Source organism: Temnothorax nylanderi, unplaced genomic scaffold (assembly GCF_030848795.1).
Source record: "Temnothorax nylanderi isolate EJ_2023f unplaced genomic scaffold, tnyl_v1.0 TNYL_tig0088_pilon, whole genome shotgun sequence".
Taxonomy (NCBI): Eukaryota; Metazoa; Arthropoda; class Insecta; order Hymenoptera; family Formicidae; genus Temnothorax; species Temnothorax nylanderi.
In genome coordinates this window covers 122,194-141,514 of record NW_027249150.1, presented here as the reverse complement: position 1 = coordinate 141,514, position 19,321 = coordinate 122,194, and the positions used below count along the sequence as shown (strand labels likewise).

The 19,321-nt window shown below is 41.1% G+C and overlaps 1 protein-coding gene across 3 annotated transcripts in view; it reads left to right on the top strand.

The window, feature by feature from the left end:
- LOC139774849 (cell adhesion molecule Dscam2) overlaps window positions 1–19,321 on the top strand; it is a 166,484-nt gene that overhangs the window by 120,285 nt on the left and 26,878 nt on the right. For 2 of the 3 annotated variants that reach the window (XM_071710345.1, XM_071710343.1), the window contains exons 7-10: window positions 1,633–1,882; window positions 10,016–10,160; window positions 11,282–11,544; window positions 15,922–16,083. In XM_071710345.1, coding sequence (XP_071566446.1) covers window positions 1,633–1,882; window positions 10,016–10,160; window positions 11,282–11,544; window positions 15,922–16,083 — 820 coding nt within the window. Of the gene's footprint in view, window positions 1–1,632; window positions 1,883–10,015; window positions 10,161–11,281; window positions 11,545–15,921; window positions 16,084–18,386; window positions 18,669–19,321 lie in introns of all 3 variants that reach the window. The other variant, XM_071710344.1, reaches the window with a different exon arrangement.

The window sequence follows — 19,321 nt, the reverse complement described above, 5'->3', positions numbered from 1 at the left end:
ATCAAAGCTTAACTTTGTGAAAGCCGATGTGGTTCCGTGATCCGCGCATTCCCGATCGACGCAACCGATATGTGGCGATCGTCAGGTTTAAACCATCAGTTGATTCTCTCCGGGGCTGTCTGCTTATCGCGGTGCACGAAGGTGGGCTTTTTGCTCGTCGAGAGATCGAGCGAGCGCGTCGAATGGCTGCTGGGAAGTGCTGCTCGTTCGCGAATTCTTGGTCGGAGTGCTTGCGGAATTCGCAGCCGTGATGCAGCGAGCATCGCGATGCGGCATCCCAGCCGTGCACACGTATGCACGCGCTCGAACATGCACGCCGCATAATCGAAATGCGCTGTTCGTGGCCCTCTCCTCGGTTTATCCCCACCCCCTTCCCCTCTTCACCCTTTTGTCTCTACTCCTGCGTGTCCCTCTCCCCTCCTCCCCTCCTCCCCTCGGAGTAAACGAGCGTCCTTAATAATGCGCAAGACCGATTCCACTCCGGATCAAAGGATCCTACCTGCCTTCGATCGCCGTCAAGTTAAGCGGCTCAAGATGGATATGGAAATTCCGGCGGGAGGCCCATTTAATGGATCACCCTATATTATTCCGCGAATTCCTGGCGCGTATCCTTGTCTGACGGTACACGGGGTCTCATCTACCTATACCTACCTATTCCGGGAAGACTTCAATTAAACGTTCAATCTTGGGCGATCGTTATCGCGATTAATATCGGCTATGCGTATACGGGATCACAGCGATTTGAATTGATTTTAGAATAGATTTAAAAGTACATTATATTTTAAATAATGTATAATATAATAATCGAAATATACGCGATACAAAAAATTAATTTTCTATAAACGGTGATTTTTTAAAATTATATTAAGAATATATATGACGGAATATTGAAGAGTAATGTACACTGAATTTTTTGTTGCTATGTCATTTTTAAATTGGAAATAAACTCTGCTGCACTGTTCAAAAGCCGTAAAAGCCAGATTTTTCATTAATTTGCATCTCAATTACGTTGATATACTTTTAAAGGAGAGGAGCGCGACGGTCAAAGGGCGCGTGATTAAATTAGCTTTCCGAATGCGAGATTGGAAATTCCATCGGGCCACTTGGGTTAATTGTACGAGCGCGTTCGTCCAATTTCTAATTCAATATACGACGCGACTGTGTCCTCGCGTTCTCCTCATCGGCACGTACGCATTTCGATGTACCGGAGACGCGCGAGTCCGCATCGAGATTGCATTTGCGTTAATTTTTTAATTGCATGAGGAGTGAATAATTGATGATTAAAAGTTTTTTCATCCTGCCGCAGAGTTCGGGATACCCAAACAGAATATTATGGTTCTTGTTATAGGTTTCGTGATTTTATTTTTGAAAATTAAAACTTTGCAATTGCAATTAGCACAATGAAGTATGATTTAACGTTCAATTTCAGTTTAATTTATAATGCCATCAGCACATTTAATATATACACACATGTGTAACACGTATAACGAACTTTAAATCGTAAATTTTATATTACGTTCCGAATATTATATTTCTGTTGTACCGCAGATTATTATAGTCAAATATTATATTACATTTCGTCGCATTGTGTGTCGCGTGGTATTAATCCATATATGTTTCTCGTGTTTCTAGGTGACCGTAGACCTGGGGAAGGACGCGGAATTTCAGTGCTCCGTCACCGGTCAGCCACATCCGGTAATCTCATGGGCGAAGGACGGTCTTCCTGTGCGTGAGGGATCATCGGGTAGGAGCAAAGTCACGGGTAACGACGGCTCGGCGTTGCGTATATCTTCTATCGTGAGAGACGACAAAGGGATGTACCAGTGCTTCGCCAAAAATGACTACGAGATGGTGCAGGCCACGGCCGAATTACGTTTGGGAGGTAAAACTCATTCGATTCATTATTTTCCACGCATTACCTTCATGTCCCTCGATTTTCATGTAATATTAAGTCACTATAGTCCTTCATTGGTCAATTTACGTCAAAAAGGATATGGATCATGCTTAATAAGTCGCAGTAAATTAATTGAATATTAATCGCATGATAAATATTTGTAATACATTTTTACCAAGTCAAACTAAGTAACAGGTATTAAATACTAAGACTTTAAATTGGCGTGCTTAAGGAAATTAATCTTTGTTAATTAAATAATTAAGATGCCTTGTTTGTGTACACAGATGCGATTCAACTGTTTACATTTTTCTTCTAATAATCTTCTCCTAATCTCTGCTTTTGAGACAAAGAAGCCAGAAGATTCTCGAGATATTGTAGTAGTATTATATTTAAAGTATTATACGCGAAAGTCGGAATGGATTAGCGTGAATGCGAACGAGCGCTACCGCGCAACTTTGGCGAAGTTTTGTGAAAGTTCCCTCCAGGAAATAATAAGGCTAAATTAAGGCTATTAACGGTACACCATTAACCGACGGTGGAAAACTCTATTGCCAAAGTTGTGTCTCCTCTCATCCTCTTTTTGCGACCTTTTGCAGCTTTTACCGGCCGCTTTATAAAGTATAGTTCCATTGAATACATATAGATACACTGTCCGAAAGCCGTCTTATTATGCTACTAAATGACGGCGTATTTTTAATTATGGACGACGTTCATTCACCGCGCTATTATCGAGCTATTATTATTCAATTTCCCGCGAATACGATGAGAAGTATGGAAGGATAATAATTAGTCAACTTATGTCAAAGTCACAGCTAAAGGATAAGTTATTAATTTATTTTAATTTACATTAATTATTTCTCTTATTCTTTTATGCTAACTAAGCTTATAGTTGCGAAAAGAATATCATTTATCTTGAAAAGATAATATCTTTGTATAAAAATTAAATTTTTCAATCAATAGATTGTTTAGAATATTCAACAAAAAGTCCGTGAATTAGAATCATTAAAAATATAAAGGACGTTCAAATTATAGAAAAATTGATAAACGTTGGATAAATTAATGGGATTAATAATGTTATTTGGAGACAAGAATTCTCTTAGGGAATGTATATCGTTCCTTCCTCCGTTTCCGTTGTCGAGTCCTTTACTTGTTCAGTAGGTGCAATCGTTCAAACGTTCTCGCGAATCGACGTGTTGTGTCGGTATATGGATCGACGAAGGAAAAATAAGGGCACAAGCCAGGAAAACCCGATCGTGGCATGAGATCGACGGGGTAAACGGAGAAACGCGGTTGGGCGAACCTCGGGACAAAAAGGGAGATGAAAGAGAAGGAAAAAGCGGAGAAATGCTTAACGAGGGCGATGCATAATGGAGAAAGGAGAAATCCACTAGCCGGCGTGCCGCGAAATAAATACGCGCTATTTGTCTTAGTCAGGGGGGTTGGTCGACCGGAGAGAGATTGGAAGGAGGATGGCCGGTGAAAAGAAGGGGAGCGAGTATCGCGCGAGCGGAAACGAATGGCGACCGGACGAATATTCCGTCGTCGTCGTTGTCGTCGTCATTGTCGTCTTTAAAACGGTTGAGACGACGGGCGGGCGTTTTCGCGCGACATAATCCATTACCTTAAACGACCGCTGTCGCTTTCTCGACCGTCTTAAGATGCCTGCGCGCACGAAGCGAGCGAGAATGAATGCGTGCTCTCGGACCTGCACATTAGTCCCCGCCGTCTTTGTCTCGTTTGGATTAAACAGATTATAAATGAAGACACTCGGCTGATGTAAAAAGCCGGGTCGCGGATATTCGAAGGGACTCGGAACAACCGTAGAATCAAGAATTTTTTTATTAAAAAATGCAGAGGTTCACCCCCGCAAATCTCGAAGACTTTATCCACCGGCGCTCGAAATTCTTTATTTATGCTTCTTAAATTCTGAATGAAAAGGAGGAGAGAAAAGTTGAAAGCAAACCCGTCAAAACTTCTTCAATGAATTATAAATCTTTTATGTTAAAGTGAATATCTTACTGTAATCGACGACAAGTTATGAGGGGATGTTATATATTAACGTTTCTTCAGTTTTCCTCACGACTTCCTTTAACGCACTAATAGGATAGGTCACACGTTAACGAGCGGTCCATCCAAATTCGACTATTTTTTCACAATTGCGTTTAATAATTAGAGCGTCACATCCTATATATAGAATGCTCGAAAATTCCGGAAATACCTCGACCTTTTCGGAAATGGAACATATGAAAATTCCACTGATCGTTTTTATCGCAATTAAACGATATCCGGGTGAAAAAGTTGCCGGCGGGCATGCGAAAAGTGGGACGCGGCTCAATGAAACGAGGGAATCGTGCTTTAAATCGCCAACAGCAGCAACGGCAGCTCACCCGGCATTTTTCGACTTTTTCTTTTTTCCCCCTTGCAAAAAGAGGAAATAATTTATTTCAGATGCGATATGAATTTGCGAGGTAAGTCGCGACTCTTTCGCGCGATATTATATTCGAGAGTGCCGTATCTATTCATACGCATTTACTCGAATTGCGAAACACACGACTTTCGCGCGACTTGCTCGTTTTGCGACCTTTTGCGAGAGAACCATCGCCATTACCGTGCGCGATACCTTTCTGAGCAATTTTTGAGTGCGTTTAATGCGATTTGCCAGTGTAACGTGTGTGTCATCATCATCGTTGTCGTCGTCACGACGCGAAATACGGAATAATTGGACGGCCCGGTAAATCCTCTTACGTTAACAAAAGGAGAGAATCAAAGAAGCGAGGTTCCATAACGATCGTAAACCGTGCGTAGAACTGAGAAGGCTGGGGCCAGGCAGGAAAAAGCACGATACGCAAAGGGAATAGAATCCTCGGTATTTTCACGATTTTCGTTCGATCGAACAAAGGGATCACAATGGAACGGACCGGCAAAATTACGCGGGAAACTGCTGATTCGCGACGAAATAGGCACTTTTGAACGCGAGCCAAATGAGAATCGTAACCGAATCAGCATCGCCTCGTAAGAGCGGTAGTTCCTCCCGCGATTGTAATTTCGAACGATCGATCTTGTACGAAATCGAACGCGTGCTCGCGTTTACATAAATTCGTGATTGTGTCATTGCTGCCAGTTTTATTTTCACGCTTCATACATAGGTCGACGTTTGTTTGCTTCACATACAATAATAAAAGTAAATGAGCAAGTAAAATGAGAAAAATGTTTTTCGAGATTATTGCAACTCGATTTTCAACACTACACTGCAAATCCAAGTATGTTATTTTTACACACATAAACGTCTAAAAATGACACATTAAACAGAAGCTCTTTTTACGTTTTTCTTTATGTGTTAAATTACGTCATTCAACACGTTTAATCATATTAAATTAAAAGTTAATACGTTCAATCGTGTTAAATGACGTGATTTAAAACGGCAAGAAATGTGTATCGCGAAGAAGATCTTCGGCTAAAATAACACACTTGGATTTGCAGTGTAATTTTGAAAATTAACAATTATATATTTATATATTTTATATTACATATATGAATATATAATATATAAGTACAATGTTATATATAATATATACATATTATAATACATATTATTTTATATATATATTTTAACTATTCGAAAAAAAATGATCTTGAACCATAAGGGTACATTTTAAAATTGAAAAACCGAAGATAGGTCGCTGGCATTTTTCCAGCTTTGGTAGACTGCTTAACTGAAATTTCGTATCGACTACTATATCGAATCGAACCCGCTCCATCACTTTATCGCCTTCCGCGCCCTAATCGGTACCAACCGCCGCACCATTCGATTAAGGGTAAAATCGCGCGGGTGAGAGCGGGTCTCCCGCCCGTAAAAGGTTGGAAACTTCGTGGGGGCGCTTTTAGTGTCTCTTAAAAGAAACTAATAATAATAATGAAGAATCGTATAGTTGTGCCCCCAAGGCGCACCGTCGCTTAGCTTTCCCGCAGCGTTGCGGCGCGTCGACAATCTGGGTTAATTAATTCCACTTAACGATTTTCCGTCTCTTTCTGGATCGCCAGGCGGCTGGCGCAAACGGTGGGGGGGCGGCTTTAAATCGCGGTTAGTACTAAGCGACGTTGATGTAGGGTCCCGGGTTAAGTTGCGCACCGATAGTCGGGAGTTAACTAATCCTGGATTATATATATAGCGATGCCCTGTGTCTTACTAGATTAGAGAAACGGAATATCGTGTTGTACATGTCTACAGAACACTCACGTTCCTAAACAATCTCCGAATCTACACCTATCTGCAATCACCTTGCGGACAACGTATATTTTATTGCAACTTTATGCTGTCGTACAGATATAACTCAAAACGACTTCTTGCTTGCGTTATTTTAATCGTGATTTCGTCAGTTCTTATTTTCGTCAGTTGAAAGTCTTCTTATTAGTATCGTAATTAATTTCTTTCACGGGCGTAACAAATTTCAGAAACAGCTGCAGTAATAACTTTTCAAATTTTATTTCCAATTGACTGACACCAGGAGTCTGACGCTACCTCTATCGGCGACATTTTAATGATACTTTGCGCTCGTTACGCGCTCGTGAATTTTACGATAACGCGATATTAAATACGAAGCCAGGCCGGCCACGCGGAGCGTTAAATTATTTTCCGGCCCCGGATTCTGGCAAATTTCCACTTTGTTGACAGCGCGCCGTCGAATCGGCGCAGAGGTAAATAACGAGAGGTGCGTCGGAATCATCGGTCTCAATGAATTTGCACGCAGCATGCGTTGTTTGCATGCATTAATTACACAAAGCCCGGCCGTGTAATAGCCCGGCCCGGAGTAATCGCTCGTGACAAAGTCGCGCGAACCGATGTCGATGGCGGAATCGACGTTGTCGGGCCGTCCTCGTCGCTGCAAATCTGTCAAGGATTATACCGATTCGCCGCGCATGAAAGCGATACACACAGCGATCGACGTATAACCCCGCCAAAACTAATGGAAACGTTTCACGCGTATTGACAGCGCGGAGATATGAGAAGCGTTCTCCCGTGTTGCGCCGAGAAAAATGGAAGCGCCTGCAGGGGATGATGCAGCGAGAGCTTCGCAACGCGAGCTTAATTTCAATGATAGGTTCTTTGAAGTTGATTAGCCTTTAATGAAAATGTCAAGGCTCTCTAACAGTTCTCGAGTTATAAACGAGCGAAAATGAAGAGCTTTCCGGAAGTAGGTCGCGCGCGTCTTTGCTTGATGGAATTAGGTCCGGAATTGCGTCACGAAGGGCAGTAATCATCATTACGTGTATTAATTATGTACTTAACTTTGTGTCGTTTTACGCTACTATATGTTCAGTCCTGTCTTCATAAATTAATGGGGTCGAGGCGTACGTCAGAATAGAAAGACGTGTCAGACTGTCACGTGTGGAGAAATTGAGACTGACACCTTTTGCGAGGTTGTCCCTTTCAAAATTATATAAGCTTGTGCCTTCGTTCCATGTGAGAAGTTGATATACTAGAACTACTGAGGATTAAGGTATACACAGAAAAAAAAGAAGTGTCAAATCAACACTGATATACTTGTATATAATACGCAAGAATATATAATCTTGAAATGAGATTATATTGCATTGAACGAAGAAAACGTGTTTGACTGAAGTTATTTATATAGTTAAACGAAGTTTCATATAATTCAATCGGAGAAAAAAAGTTGAAATAAAAAGTTAAAATTCTCATAAGAAGAATATATAATTCTTGCGTATATACAAGTATACCTATCAGTGTTGATTTAACACTTCTTTTTTTTCTGTGTACCTATTTTTATAGGTAAAATATTTAGAAATACTATATATTTTTTTGAAAAATGAAGAGGGAAAATAAATTGATGAAAAATTTATCAACCAATTGTTTTCACTGCTGGATGTCCAGGCTGCGTTTCGATATTCACTGCCAGCATTGTGAAAATCTATAGTTTACATCACGTATACCGACATAGATCGACCGATGAAAACGCAAGTCGGTCGGTCGGGCTTGTCGTCGACAACAACAAGTGACGACGACGCACGGGGTTCACGGGCAACGGAACGGAACGCGGGGCCCGCGAATGCGGGGCGTGGCACGCGCGATGCGAGAGCACGCAAGGGGGTATTCTGATTTACGCCGCGGGGGCAAACAACCGCCTCGAATCAACTCGACCCCAGGCCCCAGGCCACGCCGCTCTGTGCAACATCCGCGCGCGCTCGGGGTTATTGTCGGCTCTATAATTTGGGGTTAATTCACCGGGCGGCACTCGAGTTCAGGCGTCAAACCGCAGATCGATAGTTCCGCCCGCGCGCACCGTTGGGGTTGTCATGTAAATGTTGCGTGCGTAATACTCTCCCCCCCCCCTTCCCGTACGTGCCCGCCGCTGCCTTGCGGCGACCCAGGGCCATTTCCACGGCGATGACCGCCGCAGGCGGGCCCCCGGCCCCCGCACTGTCTCCCCCCGTGCTGCGTGCTGTGCATGGAGATGCGCGTATGCGCAACGCGCTGGATGCATGCACCTGATTCAGGCGGGACCCCGACATTCCGGCGGAAGCTAACTCGCATTCCCCGCGATAGTTAGCTCGCGGCGACTACCATGGGTCCGGGATAGCCCGAAAGATTCGTCAATGTTTACTAAAATCGCGATCCCTGATTTAGATCACTCGAATTGAAGCGGCTTAAGGTTTCGAAGTAAAATCGATTGTAACGGGATTATCGTCGTCAATCCTGACAAATTATTTTTATACAATCTCTTCTGGTCGTAGTTGCACGATTTTTCTAGTTTATCTCGGTGTCGCATTTGTCTAGAGACGCGAGTCTGTTTTGGGCGAGTAGTGGTTTGAGAAATTCTCTCTCTTTCTCTCTTGCCTTCTTATTCCACGCGACGACAATTTGAAGAAAATCCCGACTATCGCACGAAGATTTTCCCTGAATATTTCCTGCAGTTTGCGCGAGTTACGCGCGTATATGTAGGGTAGCGTATAAGGGTAGCTATATGTAGATTTAGACGCACTGCTACGTGGAGCACGCCGCAATTTCAAAATTCCTACAGCTGCAACTGGTTGCGCAACCGATGTGGTTTACTTGTGGTATTATTGTTACGCAAATTCAACGAGCGAAAGTAAACACTCTTGATGCTATTGTAAAATCGCAATTTCTCCAGTTATTTTTGCAGATATTGATGGTTACTTTAAAAATTCAATCGATACGTATTAAAACGCTATGATTAAAACTGATTATTAAATTGTAATTGCAAAATAAAATGTATTTCATAACGGGAAATAGATTAACTAATAATATTTTAAAAAGCATTAACTATAAATAGACAAAACTCATAAACTCACTCTTCAATTTATCAGGCAGAAATGCCAATTTATCAAGTAAGAATTCAAAACTTACTAAGTATTTTTTAACGAGATAATATCGCGATGGCGCAGACAGATGTGCGCTGCTCTAATGAGGATCCGAGTTGAAATCCGACTGAAATCGTCGGCTTTTATTCGATTGCCACCTCTTGGAAGGCAATGGCAACCGAGATTATATCTCTTGCCATGAGAACCTCTCTATGTTTGCCGGTCGGAATCGGCGTTAAATTGTAGATTCCATTTATCTGACGCACAGATATCAGCAGAGGGATCACAACGCTCGGGCACGATAAAAAACGACTAAGAAGTATATATCGCGATAATGATAACAATTAATAACAATTAAAACGAATGTAAATGACTCAATTAAAGCAAAGATTAATTTTATGATATTTGAAATTACTGCGATCTCATTTTCTGATTTGAACGTTATAGATAATTAAGACTATAATTAAATCAGCCTTAAATAGCATTTATATCCGTATTTATAGTCGCGTCTCTGGTAAGAAATTCAGCTAGAAATCTGGTTTTAAAATATGAACCAATTTGCTAGATTTTGAGAGTCAATTTGATATTCGTACCACCCTATTTGTAATTATGATTAAATAAGGAACTCAAATGAAGTTGCCTCGAAAACCCTGAGTCCTTTTTTTCGCGATTCAATAACTGAGTCTCGAAAAAAAAGATCTCACAACTTCATCACATATTTTTTGTTCGATAACGGTTTTCACTTTACCAGTGAATTATTCTTCGATAACCGCGAATTTCTAGACGCTGCGCCGCAACTTCTGTACAAGTTCATCGAGCAGACGATGCAGCCGGGTCCCTCGGTGTCGCTCAAGTGCATCGCGATGGGCAACCCTACGCCGCACTTCTCCTGGACACTGGATGGGTTTCCCCTTCCGCAAAACGACAGGTAGGACAAGCAGTTTTCCTCGCGCAAACTTCTCCGTCGGAAGACGGGAAATACGGGGGGGGGGCACGCGGTATCCCCGTAACTTGATCCACCGCTCTTTATACCTCCTTTCTTCCGCCGGACGGAAGTTTATGGCATCAAAAATCGACGGACACGATGCACACGCGGGGAGAGATTATTCGGGGTTATTAACTCCGGGGTATTACGCGGGATCGTCGGGAAATCGTTGTGGAAGCTCGGGGGGCTTCTATCCGGCGGAGGCGGAGGCTCTCGTGGGAGAGCCTCGATATAGGCCCCCGCGGGCTTCGATTCTCTGAACCAATTGAGAGGAAAATTACCAATCACGCTGTTCAGTCTGGACGTTTTTAAAAGCCGGGCCGGATTCCGATGGATTTAACGGGCGTTCGCATAAGTCGAGGATAACTGGCGACGGGGATGAGATAATTTCGCGTTTCCGCGGTTCGCCGGCGAAATTATTATCGCCGGCGGCGAGTCGCGATAAGAATAATCTTGTCGGGAAAGGGGGATCGTTACGAGAAGAGTGTTTTCTCGTAATGTGGGATCAACTTAAGAAATGGATCCCCTGCAGTTGGTAAAAGAATTGTAAAAATCAAATCGTGATGGGTATATAACTTACAACAAAAATTAATGTATTAATTTGATTTTGAGTTTCGACATAATGACGAGTATAAAGGACCATTTACATTGTGAAAATATTAAATTTGAATTTATTCTCACACATTATGTTCTTATATGTAGAGTTTCTTTGAATGTAACATCTATTTCAATAGAAGAAATCTAAAGAAACGTGTTTATTCGTTAAAATTCTTTCCAGATATTTAATTTAGCGAACGACAAAAGAGATCTAAAGAAATTTTATTATTTCTGAAAATCCCTTCCAAATATATAATTTAGCGAACAACAAGAGAGACCTAAAAAAATTTTATTACTTCTGGAAATTTCTTCCAGACATGTAATTTAGCGAACGACAAAAGAATCTTAGCGCGGACCGCCGACAATATCGAGCTTTCCTCCGCGCGAACGGGGGGTGGGTTTTCTCGCCGATAGAAAATCGTTGTGGATATCTGGCAGATAAATTAGTAAAAGCGATTTCCTTGCAGATTCATGATAGGCCAGTACGTGACGGTGCACGGCGACGTGATATCCCACGTGAACATAAGTGCCGTGCGAGTGGAGGACGGCGGCGAGTACAGGTGCTCGGCGGTGAACCGCGTCGCAAAGGCGCATCACGCCGCCCGGCTCAATATTTACGGGCTGCCTCATGTGCGAACGATGGGAAACTACGCCGCCGTGGCCGGCGAGACGACCGTCATCAAGTGTCCCGTCGCAGGCTTTCCGATCGCCAGCATCACCTGGGAGAAAGGTTCGTCGTTGTTGTGGTTCAATCACGGTTTCCCATCCGACCCATTTCTAAAGAAACTCGACGTTATGGGTTTTTTTTTTCCGAAAAATATATCGCTAGCTCGATTAATCGAAACGAGGTCAGCGTGGTCCATTGCTCGTGTAAACATTTAGACGGTTTTACACACGATTACTCGCAAACGCTGCTTTATTTTTTTCCACTAAAATCTGATCTCCATATGAGAAATTTTTATGATTCTAATAAGTAGATTAGGTTCTAGCTCTTTTCCAACAAGTCAAGATAAAGTCTAAAAACATTCTAACAATAAGTAAAAAAAAATAATTTTAATACATCTTTCACTATTTAGTATGTTTTATTATTTTGTGATTATATATTTTTAAACAATGCACTTTTTTACAATGCATTTTTAAACAATGCAAGATATAGCTTTTTTCAAATGTAATTAAATGGGCAATTCTATATTAAATCGGACAAGAAATGACCTCGTATTTTTTAAATTAAAACTTTATTCACGTAAAATATACATAAAATAAAGAGGTACGTATTTTTTGTTTTTTGTTTGCCCGAAATATTTTTTTGTGGAAATTATAAGCAATTCAATTTTCGAAGCAGTCGTCAACTTTAAAAATTAATATTTCTGGTTATATTTGTCGTAGAGAAATCTTAAGAAATGCATCTTAAAGCTATAAAGGAGACAATCTTTTTTAGAAAAATAGTTTGTTTTGTTACAAAAAAATTCCAATTGTTATAAGAAATTGAAATGTTTAATTATTTTTTTTACCAAAAAGTACATTTAAAAAAATGTTTTAAATAATGTTATCTCATTTTTCATTTTATTCTAGAACATATTATTTATTTTATGAAGAAACGATATCTCTTTGTTTTATATACCTATATTTCACGTGAAAAGTTTTTATTAAAAAAATACGAAGTCATTCTTATCCGATTTGACGTGGAATTGCCTATATACATGTTCTTTTAGCATAAATAATTCTTCTTATTTTATTCTGCATGCAAAAGGATTTCTAGTTACTAAAATCACTCTGTATATCACGAATTAAAAATCTAGTGCGGAGATCGGAGAAGAATAATGCGACTCTTTTTCTCCCGACTGCTGCCAACCTTCGGTTGGCGAAGACAAGGGAGTATGCGTTTCACTGGGGCCGAACCTTTGTTATTATCGGGAGATTTTTGTTCTACTATTTCATTGCTCGCGATATTCTCAAACCACGGATTTTCAGCGTTTTGTATCCATCGCGAAATTGTATTGACCCATTCTATTAATATTAAAAATTTGTTGCCTCGACATTATGGCAATTCTATGATAGTGTAACATATCAACATATTTTCCGATTTATACGCTGACATACTTGCATATTTTATGTTATGTATGTGTCATTATATTTTTTATCTTTTTATAAATTAAAATATTGCACCCATTCGACCGAAGTTGATCGCATTCAACTAAAAAATCTTGGCAATTTTAAAACGTAGAATTATTATTTTTCTAAATAATTGATTATCGCTCCATCGTGCACTGTATTTCAAACATTCGCGCTAATATTCGCCTAAATTTCGCATCTTTCTCTCTATAGAGAGAATTTTCGTAGTCACAGTACATCACGCGAGCAACCACCGAAGCCTCTTGGCTGCATCGCGCGGATAAACCGCGAGCGAAACCGACTCGTTTCTTCCGCTTTAACGAAGTCCAGCGACTTCTACGTGCCGCGGCTTTTATTTCTCCCATCAAACACCATGGCTGTGGGTGGTGGAATTAAACGCGCTCGCGAAGATTAAAATACTCGGGATGCTGTGAGGAACGCATAAATAAACGACTGCGTCTCCGACCGATGAAAAGTCGCGCTTTCTTCAGGAAATTTCTCCCGTCATCGTCGGGAGATCTCTCCTCAGAAAGGCGAGCGGCGTGAAGCGAGGCAAACCGGGCGCTTTTTTTCCCTCCCGAACTTCTCGCATCTCTCGCGGCGAAAGCGGACTGACGCGTAATAGCGAGAGAAGGCGTGGAAAATCCTTTTATTTCGACTGAGATCGCGCGGCCGTTCTGCCCGCGGCGAACTTCGAGCGTTCCCTCTCGTAATGATGAACTCGACTTCGAGGAAGTTTCAAACGATCGTTCCGCCAACTTTCCTTTTCCAACCTTTCCCGACGTCGCGACGACGGCTCGATAGCGACCACGCGCGACCACCCACGGCCATTTGATCCATTAAGCACCGTAGCGGAGTGCTTTTTAAGGATCTACGAAAATGTCCGGTAGCTATGGAAAGAGTTATCTTTACTTCGACTTGAGTTATCTTTATATTCTGATTTTTACTTCCATTTTTAGAATCAATACCTTATATTATATTTTACATTATTTTACATTTTATTTTACATATATTATATTATATTTTACATTACATTTATCCAATAATGCATGTATTTCACTTTTTGTCCTATTGCACTTTATTTTTATGTGTTTCGTGAATATCCCGTGAAAAATCTTTAACGGTTAATTCCTATAAATTACATATTTTTAATATTATGTATTTTTTATAATTATATATTCTTAGCATTATGTATTTTTTCTAAGTCGTGTAATTTTTACATTTTATATCTGTTTATATATATATATTTTGTATTATATTTACGATCTTTTGGCATTTATCTATTTAATAAAAACATTGCATGTTGCATGCGCCGTTATTTTTGTGTTCATCTGCTTCCTAGAATACACCAAGGCAACAATTTCGAAGTCGGTTGCCGACTATGGAAGCGTATTGAACACTCGACTGCGTCGCCGTGACGTCGCCAATGTGGTGCAAAATCAGTGGAAAACCGCATTTTCACAATGCCACGGTCGCGCGGATCGTACGGCGTGCAATGAAAAGCGAATGCATAATTTAAAGTCAAATATCGCACCTCCATGGACGGGGCGCGACTTTCGATTAAAACTCACGCTTGGCCGCAGGCGAAGAAAAACACTTTCGCGATTATGCTTTCGTTCGAATACGGGGATATGAAATTTGTTGCTGAATATCGAAAACTGTAATTTTCCGACGAGCTATAAATGTAAGCTACATATACGGTACAACGTTATTACGTAATCGAAGCTAAAAATGGATTAAAAATGCACTTCATTGCAAAATTATTAAGCATAATATATCGCATTCGTTTTACCTTTGTCTAGTCCGTACGATCTTTCCGGTCGCATGCTGCTGCTCTGCCTTCCTCATTGTTTAGATCCTCTAGTTCATATTCTGAATTATTCCTTCTCCTCTCATACTTCCCCCTTTTCATGGAAACTTACAGTCGTCCTCCTTATTTCCAAAACTCGTGACCCCTCGGTTTTCTTATCTCTTCGTCCCATTTCTCTCGCTTCCTTCCTCTTTAAACTCCTGGAACGTATATGTTTTGCACAACTGAAAGCGTTTATCAACAACTCTGACATCTCAAAATGTCAATCTGCATTTCGTGGTCTGCATAGTACCACGATGGATCTTCTCTATATGTCCAAATCCTCATTTCTCATCGCCGGCTCTTCTGTATACTTTTGTCTCATCTTCTTTCCTTCGATATTTCTCTTCTCTCTTAACTCTGTACCTATTCCTCGTTTGTCCTCAATCAAAATACTTGGCGTTTATTTCGACTCATTTTGGTCGTTTAAATCGCATGTGGACACAAAGTGCCGGGCTACTTTTGCGTGTTCTCTAGCCTTTTCGTCATATCCTCACTACTTCACAGTCATGTATCCTAATCTCTTGTCCTTACCTACACATGTTGTCCTTACCTACACCTCACTCCACTAATTGTAAGTTTCGCGCTGTCTTTTTCCACTGTGCAGAATCAAGTACTTTAATAAATTACTTTCTTCCATAAGATTCTCCTCCTCTCTATCTTCTTTTAACGTCGCAGCCTCTAGTTTCATGGCGTCACCTGCGTTTTCTCTAAATTAACATCAAAAGGCACACATTCTTTTGAGTGATAATTCTACGCGTATGTCCTCTGTATTATGTACTATATGTGTATCGCGTGTCTGAGTGTGTGCACATGTGTTTGTGATTATAGCAACAGTTTTGTTAATACTTCACCATTTGCATGTACTCTTACTTTGTATATTCAGGCTATGTTTAATCTTTGTTCTTTGTTATGTTTCTTAATAAATAATTATAAATCTAAAAGTTTTAATTTATAATTATAATTTATTGTAATCACAATTTAAACTTGTTGCATTAATTTAACGTTATTTTTTAGTTCAATAATTATCTCAAATCTCGCTCACCGCTTCCTTCGAATCAATTAGAAATAGATTTTACATGCGCGTCACTGCCTTTTTCCACTCGAAAGAAGCCGTCAAAATATGAACGCATTTTCTCCTCGTAGATGGCCAAATATTACCGACCAGCCGACGTCAGGAGGTGTCTGCGAACGGCACGCTGGTGCTCCATCGAGTCGACAGCAGCACCGATCGCGGCGCATACACGTGCACCGCGAAGAACAAGCAAGGTCGCTCCGATTCGCAGACCATTCACATAGAAGTCAAAGGTAAAGTCGTCTCGCTCCTGCACACCCACCGATTTCCACTCTCCCTTATTCCCCTCTTATGCATGAAGATTTTATCTGTTTAAATTGGAACAACAGTGTCCCGCGGAAGTGTGTGCGTGCGTCGTTCGACGACGACCGTCCTGGCTGTAATCGCGACGAAGTGCTTTCACGATGAAAGCGCGCCGGGACGTCGAGTCGACTTATCGGAAGAAATCGTTCGTCGATGCATCACGTCTTTTGCAGATTTTGCCAGGCGCTGTTAAACGCGCCAAGAATCGCGCGGCATCCTCGCGTTCTCCATCGACCACACTCGCCACGGTCGCATTTCGATTCGGAAAATATTCCGTAGCGATTACGGGGAATAAAACGTATAACAAACGGTACGTTATTCCGCGAGGAATATAAATGTCGCTCGGAACAAGTTATACCGCCGGAAGTTTTAGAATAGAAACGGCTAATAAAAGAATATCGTATCGATATGAAATGTGGTCGATGTATCTCTCTTCGTAGGGGAATTTTAAATTGATAGCTGTGCGCGCGGAATCGCGCACGGACGTTTTGTGGATTTTTATCTCGCGTATATCGGAGGGAACGACAATTTTCCTCTCGATACGCGTCATACCGGCTCGATGCCGCGGAGAATCGTAGGAAACGAAAAATTTGTAGCGCTTCACGCGTATAATATAGTGCGTTCCTGTGGGTATAATATAGTCGGCGCGAGTAGATGGAAGAACTACAAGCATATGTTTTATTTTGCGAGATCGAACGGGACCTCCCTCCGCCTTCGTGCATGATAGAAAGTGCGGTGAACTTTCTGTGATTTAAATAGAAACCCCCCCCCCCCGTCGCTTTATTTCTGCCGCGAGAGAGACGCTCGTACCTCTCCATTCGGCTGTAAGATTTCTCTTTCGAAGTACTAGAATATTTCGAGAGATAAATTATTTCGCAAAGAAACTTCCATACATTTATATTCTTGATATCCATGAAGTACAGATTTATCGCCATTTTAATATACATGTTAAATATAATGCTTATAAAAGCAGTTGTCTCGGTTCAAAATTATGGAGATCTTATAAATCCTTCAATTATATAAAGATTTATTACCTGATGCATTAAATAACGCCTGTAAAAGCAGTTGTCGTTTCAAAATGATAGAAATCCTATAATTCTTTCAATTATATAAAGCTCATAAAGTCTCTTAAAAGTTTAAGTTATAATCATATTACTTGCAAATGATGTTGAGATGTTGAAATGAATGGAATTACGGATGTTTATTAAATTGAAAAGAGATGGATATCTATCTCTTTACAATGACTGAACATCTTTTTCTACCGTGGCGATAATTGTTTGTGTGATACAAAATTCATTATCACCTCAATTAATTAGGGACGCTGTTGTTCTCCATTAGATAATACTACTTAATATTAGAATGTTTTCTAACGAATTTTCTAACGGCGCACAGTGTTTGAGAAAGTAGGTAATACAATTTAGTCGATATTATCTTAAAAGCTTTTCTTGGATTAATAATAATTTCAGATGCATGACTATTACGCTGCGATCACATTGAGCAAAGCACGCAGGTAGGATATATAAAATGTGCTCGGGACTTTTTTTTGGATAAAATTTGATCGCGCAATGGTTGAATCCTCTTTATGTGCCATCAATTCAAATCTTTTGAGTCGAGAGGATATCGAATCGCAAAAATCTGATATATCTATATGGCTATATATACGTATATTGAATCTTTCCGCTGATATAGCTATTTTATAAAACGTTGCAAATGTATAAATTCTGTATTGTTTCCTTCAACGTCTTTCAGGAAATTATTAAATTTCCTGAAATACACAGTCATAATAAGCACACAGCCTCGAAATTGGACAAATAATCGATTCTATGGACATTATTCATAGTCAGATCTTATATTTATTAAGACCATCTTAAGCACAATCTTAAGATGCTGTAAACCAATCGACAGTGCCGTATTAGTATCTTATGACATTACTTAAGATGGTTTTAAAATAAGAACGGACTATGAATACGGACCTATGAATACCGGCCTATGATTTGGAAGTAATTCAGCATTTTATAACAACCGAATATATAGTATTATTTTTTTTCCTGCATCGAAATATTATGTAAGCAATTAACCCTTGATTTACTCTTACGTATCGAAAAGACGTTTTCCCCCATAAAATTCCTTCTTCTCTCGACTCGACTATTTCCGGCGCAACGCCGATGACGACGACTACGATCGCACGTCGTCGCGATGTGAAATAAACTCTCGTGCTTCCTGTAATTTGCAGTACCGCCTAAAATCGATCCGTTTAGCTTTCCCGACAATATCCAGGCGGGCGCGCGGGTTCACGTAACCTGCGCGGTCAGCGAGGGCGATTCACCTCTGAAGATCACCTGGCTGAAGGACGGCAAGCCGTTGAGGGCGCGGGAGGCCACCACGCATCAGATCGGCGAGTTCGATCTCGCGTTGAGGATACAGAGCGCGTCGACCGCGCATAACGGCAACTATACTTGCGTGGCGAGCAACGATGCCGCCAAAACGTCCCGCACGGCGTCCCTCCTGGTCCATGGTACGCAGCAACCGGCCGAACCGTCAGATGCCATGCCGGAAACCCTCTTTACTTCCTCACAGCCTCTATCCTCCCCTTTCAAAAAGAAAAAATTCGAAGCGATTCTGCGTCATTTCGCGAACTGGGTTCCTTTTACTTTCAATTTCTCTTGTTCAGATAAAAAATGTGCCTTATGTCTCGATTTGTACTTACTGTTATACTGTTAAATGACATTTAATTTTGTTAAAACTCGGGGGATTGCATTTCTCGGTCTTGTCACTTTACGTACGTACAGTTTGAAAAAGTTCTCTCTGAAATATCGGGAGATTTATTCTGATTTTTCGAAGCAATCTCTGTAGTCGAGCAACAGCCACTTTTACTTCCTAAGCGGATGCGGCACGCTCGGGGTTCTTTTTCCCCGAGTTTATTCCGCTAAAAGCTCTCTTCCCGTACTTGGCGGATATGCATGTTCCCATTGGCGGCCCGCCGGCGATGTACAACGCAATCGTACAACGGGAGAATTGAGGGAAAGGGCGATGATTGCTATTAATCGATGCGTGACTCCCGTGCCAAGCGGGACCACTTGACCGCGCGCGCGGATCTCGCGTACAAAGCGCGAAAGCGAAATCAAATTGGAAAAATAACCATCGCGTCTTCGACGGCAAAGTGAAAAG